The sequence below is a fragment of the Urocitellus parryii genome, chromosome 8, assembly GCF_045843805.1.
Source record: "Urocitellus parryii isolate mUroPar1 chromosome 8, mUroPar1.hap1, whole genome shotgun sequence".
NCBI lineage: Eukaryota > Metazoa > Chordata > Mammalia > Rodentia > Sciuridae > Urocitellus > Urocitellus parryii.
Window position 1 is genome coordinate 97,636,951 of NC_135538.1, and position 26,022 is coordinate 97,662,972.

Sequence of the window (26,022 nt, forward strand, 5' to 3'; positions counted from 1 at the left end):
AATATGGAAATGGGAGGAGCCAAAAAAACTTTGTGGAGGTAAGAGCTATTTAATGAGACTATGAATGATGTGAATAGCAAGGAAATTATGAAAACGAGAATGTATTCTATCAATAAAAGTTGCAAAAAGAGCGTATATGTATGTATGTACATATACATTTATGTACTTTTTAAATGTAACCTGAATTCATTTTTCCAAGCAATATATTTTTAAACAACTGATTGATTTTCAAAAATGTACACTTCATGTGTTTCTATACCAGAAGATATCCTATGTTTTAAAAATATTTTCAAATAATTGGTTAAAATTTATCTTAAAAACTTCTTGGAAATTTTTAAGTAAGCTAAAAAATCTTAAGTTTGCAGAATGATAGGTTTCAACCTTCTACACCTTGAAAGAATGACTGTGTTTTATTTCTATTAGTTTTTCATTTGTTCTTCAAGTATATCTTTAGCAAAAATACAAATACATATTCTAATTTCACACATAGACAACAAGCATACACTCACTATAAAAAAGATAGCATCCTTTACACAATATCCTGTATCACATTTGTTTTTTCATTTAACAACAATTTTGGAATACTTATCAGTATTTTAAAGCTATTCATTTTCTACCAAGACACATTATTGAGTTATTCTAATTATTATTTAATAATTTAATAATTATTTATTGTCATTTAGTTGATTCCCTTAGAAATTCCAGGTGAATCACTTAAAATCAAATTACCTAATACTGATGAGATTATCTCCTCTCTGCTACTTAAAACACTTCTCATTTTTTTGTCTAATTTCATTAACTAATAGTTCTCAATATTCTTATATTGAAATATATTCTGCTTTGTCTTATTTATCAATCAAATATTTTATAGTTTTATTAAGAACTCATTACAGGGCTGGGGATGTGGCTCAAGCGGTAGCGCGCTCGCCTGGCATGCGGGTTCGATCCTCAGCACCACATACAAACAAAGATGTGTTCGCCGAGAACTAAAAAATAAATATTAAAAATTCTCTCTCTCTCTCTCTCTCTCTCTCTCTCTCTCTCTCTCTCTCTCTCTCCTCTCTCACTCTCTCTTTAAAAAAAAATCTTAAAAAAAGAACTCATTACACATCTTAATCAGTGTGAAAAGTGAATAACATGAAAACTGAATAGCAAACACAAAACTAGTTATACATGAAAAGGGAAGATTGTTCTTGATAGTTGAAGGTGCTTAGAAAAAGGTGGATGGAACAGTCTCTGGTTAGGCTTCATTTTTCTTGATGGGTTTAAGAACCCATTCTCAGGATGTCCAGGGACATCCAGTGATTCATGGGAAACAGAAGGTACACAATATGGGAGAATCCTGTAGACTCTAGTTTTATGCAGTCAGGAGGAAAATGTCCTCCTAGAGTGTGCAGCTCTGTGTTTTATACTTCTGAGTTCACTGTGGCTAAACTCCAATTCATGGGAGCAAATCAAACCTGAACCCCTTGTGGGATTATGTCACCACACGATCCTAGCTTACCCAGGCATCTGGGCAGACAGGGAGAGCAGAATTTTATCAGCAACAGGACAGGCCAAAGAGAACAAAGAGTCTGGGCCAATCTCATGTGAGTACTGCTGGGTTTACAGTGCAGAATAAAGGAGAAAATATTTTTGATATCTATGTCACCTAAGCCTTCTCTTTCAGTCTGTGCTAGCTATCTCTTGGGCTTTGCATCAAGTTATTATCCTGCCATTCTCTTTACCATTACCCTGGGAATTTTCTCTGCTTTGTTCTTGTATTCAAAATTCCGTTTCCAAAATTCTAAGGTTCTTTTTCTTGGTTTTCTCCTCTATTTGCGCATTAAGCTATAAATTTTCTTGCAAAGACTATTTTATCTATATCTTCTATATTCTAAAATATAATAATTGTAAGGACGATGATCTTATTACCATTTTTCCTCAGGTAGAAATCTTATGTTTTTTCAAGTTGTATCTCTTTTTCATTAGTTTAAGAAGTTGGTTTTAATATTATACAAAGTAACATATAATCATTATAGAAAAATTAGAAGATAGAAGCAAGCCAAAAGACAATTTTAAAAAGTAATTTTAATCCTATGAACCCAAAGACAATCTTCCAAATATACTTCTTTGGGGTGGTGAGGGAATAACATGCCTCCTGATTTCAAAATATGCTACAAAACTACAAATCAAAACAGTTTAAGGTACTGGCATAAAAATAGACATGTAAGCCAATGGAACCAGAGTAAAGAGTGCAAAAATAAATCCATTCTTTATGACAAATCAGCTGATTTTTTATAACAATGCTAAATCATACAATGGAGAAAAAATAGACGTCTTTAATAAGGGAATCCTATATATCCATATCAGAAGGATAAAATTGGACCCTTGTCTCACACTATGTGCAAGAAATCAACTTAAGATGGATAAAAGACTTAAACCTATCATATTTCATACATTTGATTCAAATGGGTTATGAATTATTATTTTTATCACGTGTACAGATTGCAGGATCACATTGGTTACACATCGACATTTATACATACTTCCATACTAGTGTCTGTTGTATTCTGCTGTCATTGTAATGTTTTGAGCAACCAGTAAAAAAGAAAAAAGACTTAAAGCCTGAAACTATAAAACTACTAGAAGAAAAGAAGGGAAAAATTTTTTGACATTGGCTTGGGGAGTAATTTTTTGAATATGACATCTAAAACATAAGCAACAAAAAGTAAAACTTTATGCATGAAAAAAAATCAACAAAGTATAAAGGCAATCTATGGAATAATATCTGTAAACTATATTCCCAATAAGGGCTAATATCCAAACTATACATGTAATTTAAACAAGTCAATATAAGAATCTTAATAATAAAAACTCCCCCCCACACACACACATAAAACTCTGACTTAAAAATGAGCAAGGGACTTGGTTTAGGTAGCTTTGCATTGCTGTGATCGTGCCCAAGATTACAAAAACTCTGTTAACTGCACTGCTAACAATATTATTTTTCAGGTCATTAGCTAATAACTTATTAGAATAAACATTTTCATTCTGGAACTTTCTCAGGGTATAAGATCATCTCTAATGACAAAGAATCAAATAAAGGCACATTTCTCGCCTCTGGAAAAAAAAAATACCTGACAAGAATAAATCAGAGGAGGGAAAGTTTATTTTGGCTCATGGTTTCAGAGATTCAGTCCACAGTGTGCTGACTCCACTGTTCTGGATCCAAGGTGAGGCTGAACATTATGGTATAAGAATGTGGGGAAGGGAAGCTGCTCATTGCATGGTGACCAGGAAGCAGAGAGAAGGGACATGGAGTTAGGGCCACAAGGAAGATGAACCCTTTCAGTATATGCACCCAGTGTTCACCTCCTCCAATCACAGCCCACCTGCCTAGAGCTACCACCCAGTCAGTCTATTCAAACAAGGATGGACTGGTTAATTACAGATCTTATAACTTAATCACAGCCCACCTGCCTAGAGCTACCACCCAGTCAGTCTATTCAAACAAGGATGGACTGGTTAATTACAGATCTTATAACTTAATCACTTCTCCTCCAAACATTCCTGTACTAACACAAGAGCTTTTGGCACCATATATCCAAACCATAACAGGACCTAACTAGATATTTCTCAAAAGAAGATATGGCTAATGAGTAAGTGGAAAGGCGAATGGAGATATGAAAAAATGTTCAGCATCACTGATCATTAGGGAAATGCAACACAACCACAATGAGATATCACCTCACCTCCATTAGAATGATGATGATCCAAAGATTACAAGTATTGGAAAGAATGTGGATAAAAGAGAACCCTTGTGCACTGTTGTCAGGAATGTAAATTAGTTTAACCATTATGGAAAATTATATAAGTTCCTCGTAAAATTGGAACTAAAACTACCATATGAACTAGCAATCCCAACACTGGATATATATGCAAAGAAATTGAAATTAGTATGTTGAAGAGACACTTGCACTCCCATGTTCATTGCAACACTATTCATAACAGCCCAGAAATGGAAACAACTTAAGTGTCCATCAACCAATAAATTAAACCTTTAAACATAAGGTAAAAATGTTGATGAGATTATGAAGGAAAGGAAAACTTTGTACACTGTTTATGGGAATGTAAATTCCAACACTTAATATGGAAAGCAATAGTGAAATTCCCCCCAAAATAGAAAATATTACTACCATAAAATCTAGCAATTTCACTTCTTGATATATACCCAAGGAAATTAAATCAGTAGCTTGAGATACTAGTACTCCCATGTTCTCTGAATAATTATTCACAAAATACAAGATATAGTAACAACTTAGATGTCCATTAGTTGTCAACATATAGAGAAAATGTAGTAGATAAACCTACAATGGAAAATAATCAACCTTACAAAAGAAGGAAATCCTGTCATTTGTAACAACATAGAAGAAAGTAGAAGTGAAATAATTCAAACATAGAAAGCCAAATACCGTGTGAACTCATTTATATGTGGATTTTAGAATAGTCAAATTAAAATAAAATACTCAAACTTATAGAAGTAGAGACTAGAATAATAGTTGCCAGGGCCTGCATTGGGGGGGATGGAAAATGTTGGTCAAAGGTTATATAGTTTTAGTTATTCAAGATAAACAAGTTCTGCATATCCAATGAATAGAAATATCAGCAGAATTAACAAAATGTACTCCATACTATGACTTGATAAATACGGATTCTAAATGCAATCACAAAATAATAATTATAATAATAATGGTAGCTATGTGAGGTGATAGATATGTTAGCTTGATTGTGAGCATTTTATGATACATATCGAAACATCAAGTGGTATACCTTATGTATACAGAACTTTATTGTTAATTATATCTCAGTAAAAGCTGGGGGGAAAGGAGAAGTAAACAGAATATTTTTCCTCCTTGATCAAAGATTCATTGAAAAGCAAAAATTTCTACTTACAGATGAGAGGAACAATTTTGTTTTCTTAGTTTCTTATTAATTTATAAATTTTGTGATTAGATAAATTTGTGTACACCATATCTACCTTGACAATTCGTGGAGTTTCCTTTTTATTCTAATATATAACCAATTTTTATGAGTGTCCCACAGATATTCAAAAGAGTTTTTAGTTTTGTGCTTTTCTTTGTGGGATACAGAATCCAAAATATATTTAATAGATTTATTTTAGATGATCCATCTTTACTTGTTTTTTTATGCCTGATCTATTATAAACTGAAAAATTGAATTAATAGTATTTTACCAGTAACAGATTTTCATTTATTTTAATCCTGTCTTTTGCTTTTACTGTATGAATCTTGATATTATATTCTGACCTTTAGATACTCTAGTGATTGTATTTTTCTTGTAAATTATATCCTTTAGCATTGCAATAGAGTATTACTTCCTTTACTTAAAGGATTTTTTCCTATTATGAAGGTTATAACTTCTCTCTTTTTGACTGTGGTACTTGAAATATTTTATCATTTTCAACTGCTCTCAGCACATTATTTTTAAAGTCTCAAGTTAGAGATTATTTGTTTGCTATCCAACCAGGGATCCTTTTTGATTCTTTCTTTCTTTCTCACCTCATATATCTCCATGGTAAATATACCTTTCCAGCATGAGAAATTTCTGCTCCAGATTCATATGGGGAAGAGCCCACTGCCTGGGATTATCTTTGTGCCTCAGTGTTTGGGTTATGGGTTGACTTAGCCTTCACTTCGCCCCAAGTAAGGTAAGGAAGGCTTTGTTGTATGGTACTCTCCACGGCAACATGTCTGTGTCCAGGCTGCCACAGAAAAAATTTCTATGTCCAGACAGTTTCAATTCCTCTGCTTCTCAGAAGAAAATCAGGACAGGATTTCTGTTGCCAACAAGTGCACCCATCCAAAGACCAGGGATTTGAAGTTTGCACGTTAAGGTGCATCCTGACCCTCAGAGAAGACTGTTTGCTGAATCTGCAGTTATTGTATCCTCACTCCATTTCTTCCTAAACACATATTTTCTCACTCTCTTCACTGCTTTTTAGCAGTCTTTACATTTTTTTTCTATGGTTTGGAGTTTTTCTTGTAACCTAGTTGTTTGTGGATTAACTGGAATTTATGTTTTTGTTTCTCCTTTTGCTTTCGAATGAGGTCAGAATGATAAATGGTAATTAATTGCCAATTTTGAAGTACCATATTCAAACCGAGAACCCCATTAGTAATTCTTCAAACACAGATTTTCCCAGTGCATCTTGAATGTGGCCTCTTTATAAGTGCTTTGCCACAAGATAACTTGAGAACCTTTGAATGGGTCCAAAAGATTTTCCTGGTCCTTCTCCATCTCATTATTGTAGAGAACTGTGTGTGTGTGTGTGTGTGTGTGTGTGTGTGTGTGTGTGTATGTGATTATGTGTTCTTTGTCATCATAGTTTACCTTTGGATATCAAAGTACCTGCAACCTCATACCTCATACTACAATCTGTTTTTTAATACATCCCATGGCTGTGATACCTCCACAGTTTCCTATAAAACAGTGCTTTTGTTAAAGAAGCTACTTACTTTAGAAAACAAATTTCTCTATTTTTTCCCTTAAAGCTCAAAACTGTCAACTTTTGTATACTGTATATTTAAGACATGAATGCTGTAAACTGAGAACATTTTAAATTCTAATACTTTGATTTATCCATACAATAAAACCTCCAAAATCATAATTCCCTCAATACTGATTGTTTCAAATCTTCAGAGGTGTTTTCTATACATTTTCTAATAGCTTTTCATACCAAAGGAATACATTTTTATTCATTGTTCTGTTGTTTTCTTTTTTTTATAATAACAATTTGTATTGACAGAGATTTCTATCTGCCACATTGTTATACTAAGTATAACAACTGTTATCACATTCTATTTCCCAACACTACCATGATTTAGGTTTTAATATTTTTTTTGTTATTGTTGTTTTTTTAAAATTTACTCATTTACTCTAATTTGTTATAAATGACAGTAGAATGCAGTTCAATTCATGTTACACATATATGAGCACAATTTTTCATGTCTCTGGTTGTTCACAAAGTAGAGTCGCACCATTCGTGTCTTCAAACATGTACTTAGGGTCATGATGTCCATCTCATTCCACCGTATTTCCTACCCCCATGACACCTCCCCTTTTTTCCCTCCCCTTTGCCCTATCTAAAGTTCATCCATTCCTCCTATGCTCCGACCCATCCCCATTATCGATCAGCATCGGCAAATCAGAGAAAACACTTGGCCTTTGGTTTTTTGGGCATTGGCTTACTTCATTTAGCATAATATTCTCCAACTCCATCCATTTACCTGCAAATGCCATGATTTTATTCTCTATTTTATAATATTCACCTGGCAAGAAGAACACATGTATCCCCAATTAAATTAGGTTTTTAACTACTATTCTCAATTAAAATTCCTGAAAAGAGAATTTTATCATTTACCTGAGCAATACATTAAACCTCAGAATGTTGAGTACCCTGTCTTTAAACAACAATAGAAACTATATAGCATCTTCATGTCTGTGGTGCCTTACATTGTAAATGCTTTACTAATTATGGTATCACCATATTATTATTAACTAACTAAAGCTCAAATACAACTATAAACTTAGTTATAGAAATATTCACAGTGAAGATAGATATAAAAGCAGTTTTAATAATTTCCAAGAAACTGGCCTAGTTCATGCCAAATTCAAGTAGATTATCAGTGTTTAAAATATGTTTATGGCTGATAAATTTCTCTACATAGGCCTTGTGTCACATCTGCTATTTCTCGTTTATGTTTATATCAGTGATATATTCAATTTAGGTTTTTTTTCAGGAGTTTTGTTGTCCTTTATAAAGTTGTCTGCCTATGTTATTTTGGTTAAAAATAATTAAAATGAAAACTAACTTATCTAGCTAACCAGACAGTTAAATTGCATTGTAATAAAGCACAATAGGCTTAAGGAACAGCAAGATGGACATCCCTGAAACTCCAAGGAAATCTTAGTATGAATACACATAAGTTTCAACTTTGCAGGACTCAGATCTCCAAAGGACCTCATAAAAGCCCATAGACAGGGACAAAGTTTAAATTCTGTTGTTATTGCTTTAGGTGAGGGGTTGGTAAAATTTTTCTAGAAAGGGCCAACTAGTAAATATTACAGGCTTTGGAAACACATCAGTCACAATTACTTAATCCTCCTTTGATAGTATAAAAGCAGCCTCGGACAATGCAGAAATAAGTGGGTATGGCTGTGTTTCAGTAAAATTTCATTTATAAAAACATTGGTGGACAAGATTTTACCCACAGGCCATAGTTCCTGACCCTTGGTTTAGATTTTTTTCTTTAAAAACACATTAATAAAATGTCTATTGTGTCAGATCTGTGTCCCACCCACATTCTAATGAATTATCTTGAGCTTAGTACATATTTTTTTGAGAATTACTTTTTTGGGGAGGGGTACCAAGGACTGAACTATCACTCAGCTATACTCCCAGGTCTTTTTAATTTTTATTTATCCATCAATGGATGAATAGGGTCTCAGTAAGTTGCCAAGGCTGGCCTTGAATTTGCAGTTCTCCTTCCTCAGCCTTGTGAGTCTCTGGGATGCCAGGCATATGCCATCATTGCCTGGCTATTCTACATGATTTCTGAGAAGGCATATCATTCTACATTTCTTTCACATTTAATATATGAGTATTTAATGTTTTACTTTTTGAGGGATGGACAGGGATCATAAAACCGTCTTATACATATTTCTATCAGAAAATTGAGCTGTTTCTGATTTTTTTAAAAAAGTTATAAACCACTTTTCATTCTCTTGAGAATCATCTTCTTCAATGTAAAATTATGTTAAAAAAAACACAAAATTTTCCAAAATTTTAAGCTTTACTTAAGAGTTTGACTTTCAAAAAGGAATAAATTATTTTAGTTGGTTATATTTAATACCATATTGTACAAAACTTCAAGACAAGAACTTATGTAGCAAATAATATCTTTGTTCATTAGAGAAAAATTAGCAAATATGCAGTGAATAAATTAATTTTGCTTTGACTGACAGAGACATCAGAAAATTAATGCTACAGTCATTTATCCCTCTAGAAAAAAAGCCTCTTCCTACTTCACTGTAAAGTCAAACTGTTGAACTTGAAACACTGCTTCCAAGGCAACACTGAAGGGCATTTTGAAGCACTTTGGGTTCTTCTCATTAATGCCTGCGTATCTGAGATTCTTTTGTTCCATCCTAGCATTTTAAAGTCACCTCTTTTCCTGGTTTGGAAAGGATGAGCATCGTCTTTCTCTTTGCTCATGCTGTCCCCTCCTGCCACCATGTACATTTATGTGTGTGAGTGAGTACATGACACCTTTGCAAACTCAGAGCACCACTGGGTGAAACTACCGAAGCCTTTAACGCCATCCTAACTTTCATCTTCCCACCTTTTTTCGTAAAGCAACACTTATTTCATTTTAGCATTTATTGTTAGCTTTCTTTGGCTGCCTGGGACTTAAAACAATTGAAAATCAGAATCATAGCATTTCAGCTGCAGTTTTTACTTAAAGCAACACCCTGTCCATGAAACGAAGAATAGTTATAAAGTATTTGTAACAAATGACTCCTTTATTCAAAGATATATCCATGTTTTACAGATACCCCCAGAAGAAAAACACAAATTAGTAAGAAATAATAGATTCTAATTATCTACATGGCACTAAGATCAATGCAATAAATTAGGTGTCTTAATTTTTAACATATGGCATAAATTCTTGTTTATAATCCCTAATTTTGAGGAATCCATATGTATTTTTAAAAAAGACATATTTAAAGCATCACTTATCTATTTTGAATTCTGATTTGAGCTAAAAAAATATTGAACTTGTGAAGCAGGAAAAAGTTAGCATATGCTTAGCTATTTTGAACCCTCTATAAAAAAGTTTGAATAATTATAGCATAATTTTCAAGATAGACTTTGGATAATGTAGTGCTTAGAGTATATGGTTGTCTGACAGCAAGTTTCACACAGCAGATGGCATGGATCAAGGGAAAATATTTGAAAGAGGAACTTGAGAAAAGAAAAAGAAAGCATGTCACAATCACATGAGCAATGGAGAGTTAAAGGGCTGAGTTTTATAGTTTCTGTACATACAGTTTATTTCCCATCTTTCATTGACCATGTGGACATATTTGGGGGTGGGGGGAAGCAATTTAAACTAAATAAGTCAGAAAGTAACCTGGAAAAGAAGCTTCTATGATTTTCCATACAAGGGAAAGGAAATGGAAAGGAATATTTTTGGTGACCTTTTAGCTGGAGATCAACTCCTTTCTTCCAAAATTATGGTGATTTTAAGGAAAATAACAGTAAACATTTTAAATTGTTTTCCTTTCAAAGTGTCCAATACCTTTTCATAGGGGCTTTTTCTGTAATCATCACAGCCCTATTCCCAACAGCCAAGACAGCCAAAGTGCCCATCAATGGATGAAGATATAAAGAAAATGGCATATTATTCAGCCTTAAAAAAAAATACTGTCATTCTCAACAAGAGGGGTGAACTCAGGGGGCATTATTTTAAGTGAAATAAACCAGTCACAGAAGGATAAGTATTTCAAAATCTCAGTTATATGTATAATCTAAAAAAGCCAAACTCATAGGAACAGAGATCAGGATGGGGTGTGGGGACTGGACTGGTATTTGGGGAAAATGGGAAGATAGTGGTCAAAGGGCACAAACTTTCAGTTGAAAGATAACTGATTCCTGAATATCTAATGAGCAGTATGGTAACTCAAGTTAATAACACTGTATTGTTTGCTTGAAACTTGAAAAGAGTATATCTCACTGTCACCCTTCCCACTCCTCCCACCTAGCCACACACACAGCAACCGTGTGTTGATTAATTTGGTTGTGGTCATCATTATTCAAAGCACACTTATACAAAATCATCCCACTGTATCATACACACATATGTAATTTTATTTGTCAGTTGTACTTCAATAAAACTGAAAAAAAAACACATGGGAAATTTATTAAATATAAATTACATTACTCTTTAAAAATCATGAATGCACATTAGAATGGATATTAGAACTTGTAATTAGTAACCAAAGTTTTGCAAGATGAAATTGAAGTTCCATGAGGAAAGAGATTTTTCCCAAAATCACATGAGCCCATGTTCCTTCCACTGAATTCTGTCATCATGTTTCTCATTTTTTCCAGGAAGCAGAAAAGTTAAACACTGCAGTAAGTACCACCTGAGATAAGGTCCCATAATGGATCAGAGAACCAAAGACTAAGCATATGTACCACGTCTCTTTCTAATAAGAGGCCACGGAGAGTAAAGCCTGAAAGTGAAGTGGACTATTTCAAGTGAGGAAGTATAAAGGGTGCAGAAGGTTAAGTAAGGGCTAAAGGAAGGAGACACAGATCAAGCTCTAGAATTTTCACAACTCAGTAGACTCCCAGCTCCACTGGAGCACAGATGTTGCTTGGGGAATCACTCAGGCCCATTTCAGGGTCTGGCACTAATGTCCAAAGGTTAAATGTTAAGAGTAGAGGTGTATAGGTTGAGAGTGGAGAGAGGTGGCAGCACCTCAATCATGAGTCATGGTGACATAGCAGAGAACACATACCAGGAAAGAGTAATGCCCAATTCTCTCTTCTCCTCAGTCCTGAGCTCTATGTTACTTCCACCAACTGAGGCAACTAAATATTAATTCCATCTTAAGGTCCCAGGATAAGTTAAAGCAGAATTGCAAAGAAGAATGAAACTTTTTTTTAATGGGTTTTGAGTTTCAAAGTAGATTTAGTTAACCTATGGCAGAGTAATAATTTGAGAAGCAAAACTTTTTGCTTTCAAAAATGTAGGACCTTAGATATTAAAATCCTGAAAGTACATAGTTGGTCAGAACGAGACTGTGCAAAGTGCTTGGATAAGAGCAGGAGACAGGGAAAATAAAGGTGAAAGAGGTAGAGGAAGAAAAAGAAATCAGAAGCCCCAGTGTGTCACCAAAAAAGGGCTCCATACCCCACTAGCACAACTGGGCTGGGTCCCAGGTGGGACTCCTGAAAGTTAAAATAATCCCTGAGCTACAGAGGATCTATGCACCGTATTCCTAAGTCAAATTAGCAGAAATGACAGGATTTATAAGCATTCCTGTACCTAGTCTCCTATGAAAATCATAGTCTAGAAAATGCTTTGCGAGTGTCTACGAAAAATGCCTTAAAAAAAAAAAAAAGAGGGACAGTGCTCTGACAAATATCATTTTGAGAGTAAAACATTTTGAAAACCGGCTTGATTTTTCAAATGTAAAAGATCTTTTGAGCATTAGAAGTCTTCCATTTCACAGAATGATAGACAAATTCTAAGTGGATAAGTAGGAAAAGTCGCTTAACAATCTGTTACTTGACCAATTCCTGCCGATCACTGACTCAGAGCAGGGAGATAGGATGTTCTTTGTAAAAGCACATCGAAAGATTAACTTGTGTTCTCAACTCCTATGTGATTCAGTACTTACTTGAGGAACTGCTTGGTCTCTATTAAAACCACCAGTAATAGACTGTGGTTTTATTATTGTGAGAAACATTTTTGAAGCGGAGACACCCTACACACAAATTTCACCAATTCCTAACTTATTGACTCTAGAAGCATCTACACATCTTTGAATTTACTATTTTAAAATTCTGAACATATTATGCACAAATTATGATTTATATTACAGCTTTACAAAATTGTTCATGTTACAACATTTATATATTTAGGTATATTAAATGCAGGATTTATATTGTCTGTGTTAATAAAGTATTACATTTTAAAAATCATTTTATAGTTTTTAACATGCTGGAGTTTTGTTCTTTTAAAACTATTAGTATCATAACAAGGAAATTAAATGAAATGGTTGATGTTCTGCAATGAAATTATATTTTATATCCAGAGCTTGTCACACAGTCCCACATCAATTTCCAGAGAGAGATTTTAAAAAGTAAAAAGCCCAAAGTTTATTGCAAGGATTATCCCAGTCTTTCGTGATTATGAAACAAGTGAATCAAAGTGCAGTGTCTTCTGTACAAAAAGAATGCAGAGACAGTAAATCTAAAACAGGAAAGATTACCAAAGGCATTTTTTCTTTCATTGTGAAAAGTCTCTTCATTTAAATTTTGGGTTGCCTACTTAGCCTGCTTCTTCAAGATATTTGCAGCATAAATAGTTGGAAAAATTGCCCATGTGAAAATAAAAAGAAATATCTTAAGGGGCAAATACCAGAACTCTTACAAAGAGTGTTAAACTTGTACATACTCATGTATCTATTTATCAGTCCTTTGCACAAACACACACACACACACACACACACACACACAAATTTGGAAAGAAATTGTCTCTTCTCCTAGTATTTTCAGTAGAAGGCAAAGCAAAACAAAATTATAGCTATTCAAAGGGAAATATTGACAATAAATGATACTGATGATTTCTCAATACAAAGAGGGAGTGAATAGGAATTGATATTTTAAGAAAAAAAAAGCCAAAATAGGAAAAGATTTTTCTACCTAAATGGTTAATCCAAATCCGGGGCTGGGGCTGTGTATACAAACACACACACACACACACACACACACACACACACACACACACCATAAACTATCTGGAGATGGGTTTTGTAATTATTGACTTAACAATAGATGAAGACTTTTCATCTCTACAAACCTATAGCCTAAGCATTACTTACTTCCCACCTTATTTGAATCATCAAAAGATGTAAAATATCCAGAAGAACTCTAATAATATTTAAAACCATGATTAAGATATCAACAGAGTTTCAGGAAAAGAGGGTACCTTTACTTTAGTACGACCTCATGTAACACCTTCATTTTGCAAATAAAGATAATATGGTCTAATATCAGGAATGACTTCACCCAAAAACATGCATTTTAAGAGTTACACAGGTTGTCTGAATTTTTATTTATTTATTTATTTTAGTTGGTCATTCCAAAACCCAACTCGAGAAATTTAAAAAGGAGGGGAAAATGTCTACAAAGGGGTGGTGAAGCCATAATTTTACAAATATAGCCAGAATCAATGAAAATGTATGTCCCTTATCAAATAGGGCTTCTGTTATTAGAAGAGGCTACATGGGACAATATTTGGAATGTGAGCACTTCCATATTTGGAGGCTTACCTCCTCTATGTAAATCAAATAGGGAAAAGTACTTAGAAAACAAAAAGAAGGCACCCAATCAGTAAACCAAAAATCTGCAGCAAGGATAAAATATTGACTTCTTTAGAAATAGAAGTGGAACCAAGAGACTATCTTGTCAAGGATTCAACTCCAACACCATTTCCATTTCTGGTTTTAGGATTCTTTGTTGTGGGCACCCATCATGTGCACTGTGGGGTATTTAGCAGCAACTTTAGCTTCTAAGTACTGGATGCCAGTAGCACCCTTCCTTCTGTTATGTGAGATGCAGTCATGTCCAACGCAGAATCATTCTCAGTTGAGAATCCCTTCATTTCACCAATGAGCTTCAGGTTTTACAAAAAGCTAGTAAACCTCACAGACATGACCAGAAGACACTTCAGAGTTCTTGCAGCAAAACTGCGCTGCCCCAGTCTCCTTGTGGTTCTATTGCACATCAAAATGAAGAAAGTTATTAGGGCCTGCCTAGACATGGTTTCTGAAGTGGGGAGGAAAAACTAGCCTTATTGCAGCAGCCTACAATGGACCAGTTTTAAACAGCAGCCTTCCATGGAAACCTAAGCCTCCAATGATGAAGCACGCCTCCGTTTTTCTGAACACACTCAATGTAATAAATATCATATGTATTTGCTTTTATTTGAGCAGATAAAATCTGCTAAGCCTCCAAACTTTACTAGGTAAAGTTAGCTGACAATCTACTTCTGGATAATTTGCTAACTTTCTTATCAAATGAAATTTTCTATTTGCAAGGAAAAATAAGGTAAAAATGACAATAAAGACCTAAAGATCCATGGGACAAGTTGCTATCTTGATACCTGAGGTAAAACAGATTAAATTTCACCTAGGATCCCCATACTTGGATATTAGATTACTATTTTTGAAAACGCTAAAAGTCAATCAGTTTCTCTCATCTCTAAAAAATCACCAATTTTGAACTTAGAAACTTAATAAAAACCTTACTTTCCACGCAGTCTTTGAGACAAGAAAAATGTATTTCTTTTTTAATACTGTTTTCTCTTTTCCTATATATGTTTATTTTAAATAACCTGCTTTCCTAGCCTGATTTCTACTCTCCATAGGCTAGACTTCCTATGCTGCCTTTCATATTTTTAAATGAAATTCAAAAAGTTTATTCACCAGCTTTAGTCCCCCATTTCTATGCATTCTTTTTATGTCTCTTCTTATTCAGATTTACTATTTCCCTGTATAAAGTTTCTGCTTTATGTATATTGTATGACAAAAAAGGAAGAGAAAGTTCCCGTCTTTCTTTATATAGCTAACTCGTCCTCAATGTCTTGTTGTGACCTTCACATTTTTCATCAAAGTCTAATCTCACAGACATTTTAAAATATGTAACAATCTCTCTAATGTTTAGAGAGTATAAATGTTTCAAACACGTCAATTCTAGTGCTCATGTTCAAAAGTGCCTCCAAATTTTATTATGTCCTCTTTGCATTCTGCCTTGATTCTTATTCTCATATGTCAAAGAAAATGTGCAGCAGAAAAAAGAAAATCACAGACATTTGGCTGATTGCATTCCCTAGGTACACTGAATATAATGATTGTTAACAATCATCTTTAAAATCACCCCAAAGAAGTTATGAAACTGAGACTGTGTAGAGAGGGAAGAAGCAGGTGGTTACATGCGGTGAGAGGGAAGCATCTTATATACTGATAGAGGAAACCATGCCAGAGGCATGCAGTTTTTGCCTATGTACTATCTATTCATAGGTTGAACTTGACTTGAAGTTCAAGGGGAAGTTTTGAAGTAGAGATTGCTGGGAAGAAAAAATATAGAATACATCTTTTTTTACCAAGAAATAAAATTCTTTAACTTTCTAGTCTTTCAATAACATTTATTTTGTATATTACTTTAAATTAGTTTTACAGAGTAATGCACTCTATTTTGAAATTCTGTTTCATATTTTTAGAATAAAACTGATGCAGCCTTTATAATTGCTATTTTAATGAGTTCTTATTTCAAAACCAGGGTTTACTCTACATGAGATGTCCTAAATATGAATGAAGATGTGCAGGGAGTCTGGAGTTAAAGAAGTCCAGAAGGATACACTTGGAATGAAACTTTAAAATTCTCACTGTTTCCCAGTGGATTGAGAAGCTATAAGGTGATATGTTGCTACATATTCACCAACTAGCTGTTAAGCAACTATGCTTTAAATATCATTATGATAGAAATGGCTAATAGGTCTTCTTTGAATGTTTGCTTTTTTAAAAGCAAGTAAAATTCTCCGAGATTCTTACCCCTACATAAGTCAGGGAAAGACGGTAAAAAGAGAGAGAGAGAGAGAGATTCTTTATTGTGGGCAACTGCAAAGGAAGATTGCAATACTTTAGTTGTTGTTGATAAATTATCTATTACATATAGTGCATAACTTGTTGGTGATGAATTTTCTATTACCTCACACATATAAATTGAGGGAACAAAGGAGGAGAAGGAGGGAAAGAAGGATTGAAGGATGGAAGAAAGGAAAAAGTAAAGAAATTCTAATAAGGCCTACATTTCTTGAATGAACAAAACAGCATAGTTAAACTTAGAGAAGCCAAATTTCTGTTCTTAAATTTTCCACAAGAAATCTTAAGTTTCTCTCTCTCTCTCTCTCTCTCTCTCTCTCTCTCTCTCTCTCTCTCTCTCTCACCAGGGATTGAACCAAGGAGCACCTAACCATGGAGCCACATCCCCAGCCATGTTTGTATTTTATTTAGAGACAGGATCTGGGCTAAGCTACTTAGGCATTGCTAAATTGTTGAGGCTGGCTTTGAACTCACGATCCACCTGTCAGCCTCCTGAGTCACTGCAATTAGGGGCATACAACTACTACCAGCATTAGTTTCTTTTTAAAACACTCCAGCAAGTCTCATAGTTGTTTCTAAAGGATAAAGCTTATTTAAACATTTTATCTGAAAAATATTTCTTAGTAAAATTTTATCAATGATAAAAGATAAGTTATGAGCAAATAGGATAAGCCATTTTGATTGAAAAATAAATGTTGAAAAAGTGGTAGTTTGTGACAAAGTCAATGTCATCCAGAGTAAAAAGCAATATTAACACATGGGTGACATCAGGATAGGAAGTTGAAGGTCACAGTTATAATTTGATGAATTATTACATGAAAAGATAAAAAGCATTCACATAAAAATCAAGTTTGATTGTCAAACATAATTTGGTAGGGAAGGGAGTTAAGTTGGATGTCTAAGAAAAATAAGAAGAAAACAACAAATGAAAAGACTACAAGGAAGAAAATTCCTTATAATTATCCTTTTAGTTCTCTGTGAGTAGTGTGGAGGAAATTCTGTAAATGGTCATTTTAATACAAAAATATGTCTACTACTTTACTGAAACTGATTAAAAAATAAAGATGAAGAGGCATATACACTGGGTAGCATTTTCTCATTAAAAAAGGAGGAAAATATTTCTCTGAAAAATCAGATTCTACATTTAATTCCACCCCAAACCTTCCTTATGTAGTTATCTATAGCTTTAAGAAAGTAAAGATATCACTAATTGGGTGTTTTGCTAATTTATAGAGAAAGAGACCATTTTACATAATACTTTACATAACTGAAATTAACCATTACTTTTTCTATTGAATTGAAAATCTTCAGTGAAGAAATCACCTTTATCTAGTCAGATACCTTAAATGATCAGAAAGCAATGGATATATTTTACACACTCACAAATGATATAAACTAAAAGTCATTTGGCTCCTGAGTGTCTTCATTCCCATCAAAGAACTGATTTTCTGAAACTATACACTCTGCTGCCCATTTATATAGTTGATTCTATTAACTATTTTCTAACTCTGCCTTTAATTATCAATAGAAACATGCTCCAAAGCACATTATCATTTAAATCTCATCTGTTTAGGGTGGGTGTAAAGATGTTTTTAATAACTCTAAAGGACCATAAATTGATGCAATAATGAATTTGAAGATAATTTCAGGAAAGTATAAGCTTCATTTATAAGAGTATCTATTTAAAAAAATCCATCCACCTACTGTAGAAGGAAGCTTGCTGGCTTATGCCATTTTGATGTAAAAGTTCTTAAATAATAAGTCTCAATTACTTGGTTATGCATTTGGTTTCAAACTTTGCTTTTAGTGTGGAGAGGCTGTTCCCAGGCAAATTTTCAGCTCATAATCAGTTCAAAAGGCTTCCCAGCTGTACCTTTCTGAACTACAATAAATACATCTCTGTCCAGTCTCATCATCTTTAGCATCTGACATTTTGTAGCAGAGAGTTTTGAAATCATATTTTATGGCAGTAAATCTGCTAGGGAAAATTTATTGACTTAACAATCCCATCCAACATCTCCTGTCATGTGGAACTGTCCCCAGTACAAGGCAGATTAGTGAATGTGAGCTGCTTCAATTTGGCGCAAATGTTTGGCAAAAGAATTTTCTATTACATGGGTGGGTGAGATCAACCAACTTTGGAACCATTCAATTTATTCTGTGGCAACAGTGTAAGAGAACACGACGGTGACTACAGCTGAATTTGAGTACACTTCCTTCTATTGAAGCTCTGATGAAGTAGCTATGCTGAAATAATAACTTGTTATTACTCAATTTATTTTTTAAGTAGACTGAAGTACCTACATTTTGGTATCTCCTTCCATCATAGATTCTAGGCACAATTAGATGGTAGTTGGAGCTCAATATAAAGAAGCCAGTTAATAGTTAATATGCAATTTCCTGTGGCCCCAGGATCAATCATACATTTCCCTCATAACAAGGTCAATAAATAAGAACAGTGGACTCTTCTAATTCACTTTTAAGTAGTATGCTAGACTCATTTCAATTTTTACAGTCTGCAATCTCATGTAACTTTCAACATTCCACACTCAAACAGGAATACAAACAAAAATAAATTGGTTTAAAGAAAACAAATAATATTACGTCTGTGGCCTCTTCATATTTGCAAAATACGTGACATTTTCAACAAATATCTGAAAATAATAGATTTATGATGCAACATATACAGAGATGTAAACTTGTTATAGAGTTAGTAAAAGCAATGAAAAGAAATGGCAATTCTTTCTAGTGACAAGAATTTCCTGCTCTTGAAAATGGAGCTCGTCATTTCAGAAGATTAGTAAATGCTGATAAATTATAGTTAGAGCAACTTGATATTCTGCAAGGACACTTGTTCGAATTAAATGCAAAAATTTAAATTATAAAGAAGAATAAAATCATTATTTTACAACATTAGATCATATTTTGAGGAATGTAAGCTACATGGATAATAAATGGAATTGAACTGCTGGGCAGTTTGTTTTTCATATAAGTACTAGATTGCTTTTATAAGTTTTATAAGGATCTCATACTAAAACTTCACATTAAGCTTTTAAAATATTAGTGTCAAGCAAGCAATAGATATTTTGTAGATATTTTTATTGTTGATGAAATATGCTTTCCTAACAGGAATTTTCATTTCTGGTATGTGTAGAATTAATGAAGATAACTTATATATCAATAAGATTTCTCTATTTGAGTATCATATTTTTCCATAGAATAGAAGTTAATTGCCCTAATTATCATTTTAATGAGATTAGTGCCTTCTAAAATATTCAAACTTATCAAAATTACAGCAGTATCACAAAATATATATAAATAAGTGGGAAATACTTTCATCTTTTCTTTTTTTGGTTGTTTGTTTGTTTGTTGTTGTTGTTTGTTTTTAGGCAGGGATTCTCTGATGCCCTGGTTGGTCTGGAACTCCTACACTCAAGTGATCCTCCCATCTCAGCCTCTCAGGTTGTTGAGACTACCGGCATGCACCGCTGCACCCAGCATTATCTCCATTTCATAGATAAAACCAATGGTGAATCATGAAAAAATATTTAAAATGAACTTTTTCAAGGCTGCAAAGAATTTCAGGTCCATCTAGGGTGGATCATAGGCTTAGAGTAATCCAGATTTTAGAATTTAAACAATCTTTAAAAGTACCTGATCTGAGTATTTCTTTTAAACTTTAAGACACTAAAACCAAGAAAGATGAAACAATTTGTCCAGAGTAATAGAGCTGATAATGTAGCAGATAAAATCTTCCTAAAATTTCACAAATATGACAGTAATTTATATTTTTAACAACCCTGTTAATCATTATTTTTAAATAAGAGTTTATATTCCTTTATAAATCTATTTAGTTACAAATTTTAAATGTGATCATTTTACATGTTGTGGTTATATCCAGAAACTTACATTGTTCATCGACTTAATAATGCTAACGATACACAAGGTAGAGCCTTGTCCTTTGCTTGCATGTTAATAAGACAATGATGTAAAGTTTCTCTTTGCTATCATTTATGAAGCTTTATATGGCACAGAGTACATTTCCAAATATCTTGTAAAGCCCCCAGTGACAACTTTCCATTATCCCTCTCCAACATACAGCATATATAATGGTAATATAAATTTTTTGCACACAAAACAAAATGACAGCAAAGCATTAAGATGACTGGAACTCCCATCCTGGAACTAGTTCCACATGATAAAGCAGACTGCATCATTTCTACCAACCTAATATGAACCCAAACTATAGGACATTTGTCTACTGTAATATATCAAATGTAAAATACTGCATTTCTCTCTTCAGAAGGAAGCAGTACCTTAGATATAAGAATGCACCACCTGTATGACCCACCCAACCAGTGATTTGATGTTTTCATAGATATTAATGTCTTGGTCTCACAAACAATACCAGCTCTACATAGAAATTTTCACAGAAAAAAAAAATGGAGATGCTTCATGATATCCTGTAATTACATAAGAATTTCTATTTATTTTTTCAAAAATGATTTTTTCTTACCAAGGATACTCTAATTAAATCCACATTTCTTCCACAAGTATGATGATAAAGACATTTATGTTTTATGTAGTCATTTATCAAAATATCAAATATTTTCTCAAGTTTCTGCTCACCTGTTCAGAAAAGAGGTCACTGTTATCTTCCAAGTATTTACTGAAAGGATTGGGTTCATAAACTTCCTCTTCTTTTTTCAGTAATATTTTGGATTTTACAGGTACTGGGCGAATTACTCCAGGCTTAGTCTTCATAAATGATAATTTTTTTAAAAAAATAGAGAAATAAATACTGTTAAAGTCACAAAAAATACAATTTTAAAAATGAGTTTACAAATGTATTATAAGCAGCCTGGAAAGCAAATGGTTTTAACTAATGTAGGTTTAGTTGGAAGTTAATTATGATTATTAACTAATCATAATCAATTAGTTGCTTGATTATGACAGCATTCAAATTGTAAAGACCTACTCTCAGACTGTGGTAGTGGCTCAGCACTATACCACTTGCCTAGCAGTATGAGGCCCTGGGTTTGATTCCCAGCACTACACACACACACACACACACACACACACACACACACACAATCTGTTACAACATTCAAAATGCAAATTCTCTTCATTTATCAAGCCAAACATGTTAGTCTTTCCTTGGCAGTACATTTGTTCAACCAATATTTCATTTGATAAATATTTATTGAGATCCTTCTCTGCCAGTTTTCATTCCAGGCATGACAGGATACATGACCTTGGAACAACCACCAAGTCTATTACAACTTTCGTTTTCCAGAAACTATTTCCCATGTCCCCCAATACACAGAGAAGGGCCTTCAGAAGCCATATATGACAACATGGGGGTGACTAGCAAATACATTCTCCCTCCCCAAAATGTGATTAGGGATTTAAATTGCCGGTATCACTGGAAAATAGAAATTATAATGTCAGTGTGGGAACTGTGAAAAGCTTTACTTCAACTTAAAATGTGGGTCTACTGAAATCAAGATTAGAGCAAAGCACAAGAAGAAGCACCTCAGAGTGACACTTGAGACCTTCCAGAACTGAGTCCTCAAACATTCCTGGTATCCGACTAGATTTCCTATACTGAGTTTCCCTAAGACTTTCGTGTATTTGTACACTTCCTTATATCTAACATTTTTTTCTATAATTTGAAAATCAGAAGAGCTTTATTTTCTATGTCATTCTCTCAAGATTCATAACCTGTTCCCTATGTTGATTCGACAAAATATAAGAGAGAGAGAGAGAGAGAGAGAGAGAGAGAGAGAGAGCGAGCGAGAGCGAGCTCTGGTTTGGGGCAATGTCAAAATGATGTTTCACAGACTCTAAAACCTTGATACACTGTAAAATGTCACAAAATGATAAGTTTCCAAAAGCATCCCAAATAAGAATTCCATAAAAAGTTGAGCCAGTTTTTTTGGAAAATAGTAAACTAGCTCTTCTCAGTCCATTATGATGTTCACAAGTTGAGTCTTAAGGACCTACATCTACATCTCTTCTCTATTAAATCACCTGATATAGTTTCATTCTTGAATAAATGTCATTCTGTGATACCTTTTCCAATTGATATTTTCCCTGTTGTCTTCATGTATATGCCAACTGGGGAAATAAATACAGATTGAGAAAAGTGTCTTTCTTCCTTGGCTGAGGAATATCTCCTACTTTAAAAACTTTGATTTCTCTCAAAGGGTAAAAATGTGAGCAAGTAATATATAATATTTCATGAAATCACACAGTTAAGTATATGTATGACAGTGATATTTTTCCAATAAATATAGCACAAAAACAAAGCCCAGGCCATAACTGCTGTGTACAACCACCTGTGATAAGAAGATGCCAGATATCTGGGCCACAATCTTCAGCCGTACAGACTTCCTGCCTCCCTTTTCCATTTGATTTTCTGATTAACTTTTGCCTCCTTCCACTCATACTCCTGAAACTTCTCCTTCTCTTATATTCTTTTGTGAAATCAATACAGAAAATAAGTGTATTTCTACCTCCCAGGGCCTGCAAGGATCTAAAACCAACATGGAACACTAGGAGTTCAGGTCAGTATCAGTGTGCAGAGAGAAGAAATCTGGCCAGCAGCAGCACTTGACATGGTCAAAGGATCTCCCTGTCAGAAAAATATGACTGCCTGGTCCCTGTCTTGCTAGAAGACAAATGTTTTGATTTATATTGCCTGGGAGCCTTTCACTCAGATCATCTGACTTTTGATCAGCACCCTCCAGAATGAGATCAGAAAGAGACTGTTGGGATTCGTTAGATGTCAGAACCTATTATGAATGCTTTGTATTTGGTTTTCTGCTAGCTTTTATGTTCCTTGGTTCCTATGAGTTTCCTGGATTTGATGATTGTCTACCATCAAAGACCATTTCTACGACCAGATTTTCCACATGCTCTTTTCTTGGAATTTGTGCCCCACATTTGGTCTGACTGAAGTCTGTGAACCTTCCTCATCCTACATTGGTCTTCATACAGTTGCGCTGATTATTGAGTTCTATTATTGCCTCTTTTCTTAGTCTTGTTTTGCTTCTGTACCTTAACTCATTGGTATATTAGTTAGTATTTCATAGTCATGGAAGTCAGCTAAGACAAAAGAAGACTAGATATAGTTTGCCTTTCACTTTGTTTATGCTTCCCTTCATATGACCTTTTACTATAAATTCCAAGCTCAACTCTTTTCTCCCTCTCTCTCATTAGAAATTGAATAATGCATCCTCCACAAAGCACAGAACACAGCAAATCATGTTTATAGAAGCTTCTGCACGTTGCTCTTGTTCTACATGCTTATTAATCCTTATAAACTCTGTGTGAAGTTAAAGACCGTAAGTCACACATCAAAGTCATGTCGTTAATATGTGAAGTCAAAGTTTAAATCAAGGTCTGGTTTGATTGTCACACTTGTGATTTTAATTATTCCAAAGTGGAGAGAGAGAGAGAGAGAATAGTAGAGATAGAAACTTGGCCCATTTTGAGCTAGGCAGCTCTTTAAAACTTCTGTTGTTCAAATAGCAAAGCCTCGTATTTTTATACTTTTGTTTCCTTTTAAATTCATTGCTTCTGCTTATTTTCACTGCCAACTGCCATATCCTTGATTGTAGCCATTGTTGCCTTTTTCTACGTCATTTTAATTTTCTTTTTACCAGAATTCCTAAATATTTATAGAGCACTGTGGGCCCTGAAGATTTTAAGTCCTTATGAGTATACAAATTCATTCATCCATTCATCCACCTGCCTGCTTTATGCATATACATGCACACACACACAACCTACTCCACCTTATAAAGACTATTAACATGTGGCCAAGACATCAAAATTTACACTGATGTCTCCCTGGATTTGGTAAAAATCTACTCCCAAGCAGTAGCATGATATTGGTAGGGAGAGAATATCAAAGACCAGATGTCAGGTTTTAAAATGCAGTTAATAGACTGTATGACCTTAGGAAAGCCATTTGACATGTCTAGACTTACTGCTAAAGGGTTATAATTCTACTCCATGATTTTGCCTTTTAATAATAGATAGTGACACATTTTATTCCTTATTGTCTTGCCCCCTCAGGGATCATAACCATATAGAATTATTGCATATGGTTTATTTCTACATATTCAAATCCATAATAGTCTCAAAGCACATTTTAGAAAGTTTATAAAATAGGACTATGAAAAAACTGGTTCAATTGCTGGCACACATAAGGCTCTTTTGGAATATTAGCTTCCTTTCTGTTCTTCCTAATACCTTGTTCCTCAGTGTCAAATGGTCATGTAATGTATATTTGCTAAAGCCTAAATTGCAACACACAGTAAACTAATGCTTCTTTCCAAAAAAAAAGAGCTGTCTGCTAGTACCTTTCCACTCAAAATGGGGTCTGTAGGCCAGCAGTGTCAAATCTCAGGTCCCATTCTAGACCAACTGAAAGAGAATATGCATTTTAATAAATTCCTAAGTGATTCGTGTGCACATTAAAAATTAAAAGGCCTTGTACTGGAGTTCATACCATTAAAATGTGCTGTTTACCTAGATATAGATCTTTCCTGGGTTATCATCCTAAAGATTCTATTTCTTTGGTCTTCTGCCTCCAGACAGAAAGGAAGGCTTTAGAATAAACTGTCCTTTATTAATTTCTAATCTACACTGCATTCTTTGCATAATTACCTGTTATCTTTGAACTTCTAGTAGATGTTCTCTTGAAGTGCTACTTGGATTTTGGCAAATCTGATTTGTTAAATTTGCAGCCACATCAATGTTTATAGCAGCCCAATTCACAATAGCTAGACTATGGAACTAACCTAGGTGTCCCTCAACAGATGAATGGATAAAGAAAATGTGGTATATATATATATATATATATATATATATATATATATATATACTCAATGGAATATTACTCAACCTTAAAGAAGAGTTAAATTATGGCATTTGCCAGTAAATGGTTGGAGTTGGGCAATATCATGCTAAGTGAAACAAGCCAATTCTACAAAACCAAAGGCCTAATGTTTTCTCTAATATTCGGATGCTAATCCACGATAAGGCTAGGGGCGGGGGCACTAGGGAAGAATAGCATTACCTTACATTAGGTAGAGGGAAGTGATAGGAGGGGAGGGGATGTGGGGATAGGAAAGATAATAGAATGAAACAGACATTATTACTGTATGTATTTATGTGACTGCATGACCAATATGATTCTGCAACATGTACACTCAGAAAAATGAGAAATTATATTCCATCTATGCATGATACATCAAAGTGCATAAATGTATTCTACTTTCATGTATAACTAATTAAAACAAATTAAAAATTAAAAAAGAGCAACCCTTCAAAAAAATTTGTATCCATATGAATATGAAGGAAATTAGATTGATCAAGTTAGAAGAGTCTATAAAAAAGAGTTACTATAAGATTGTCATTGCCCAATATTATTACAACTTGACTAGCCGCCCCCAAATAGCCATTTTTCATTTTCATCTGCTTTAGCGTTTGTAGAAGAACTAGAGTCATGACATAATGTTCTGTTTAATCATGTCAGGAAAGTTGTTC

The 26,022-nt window shown here is 34.0% G+C and overlaps 1 protein-coding gene across 18 annotated transcripts in view; it reads right to left on the reverse strand.

Annotated features, from left to right (window-relative positions):
* Positions 1-26,022, reverse strand: part of Mlip (muscular LMNA interacting protein) — a 237,267-nt gene that overhangs the window by 39,262 nt on the left and 171,983 nt on the right. For all 18 annotated transcript variants that reach the window (XM_077801981.1, XM_077801982.1, XM_026411254.2 and 15 more), the window contains one exon: positions 21,091-21,219. In XM_077801981.1, coding sequence (XP_077658107.1) covers positions 21,091-21,219 — 129 coding nt within the window. The remainder of the gene's footprint in view (positions 1-21,090; positions 21,220-26,022) is intronic.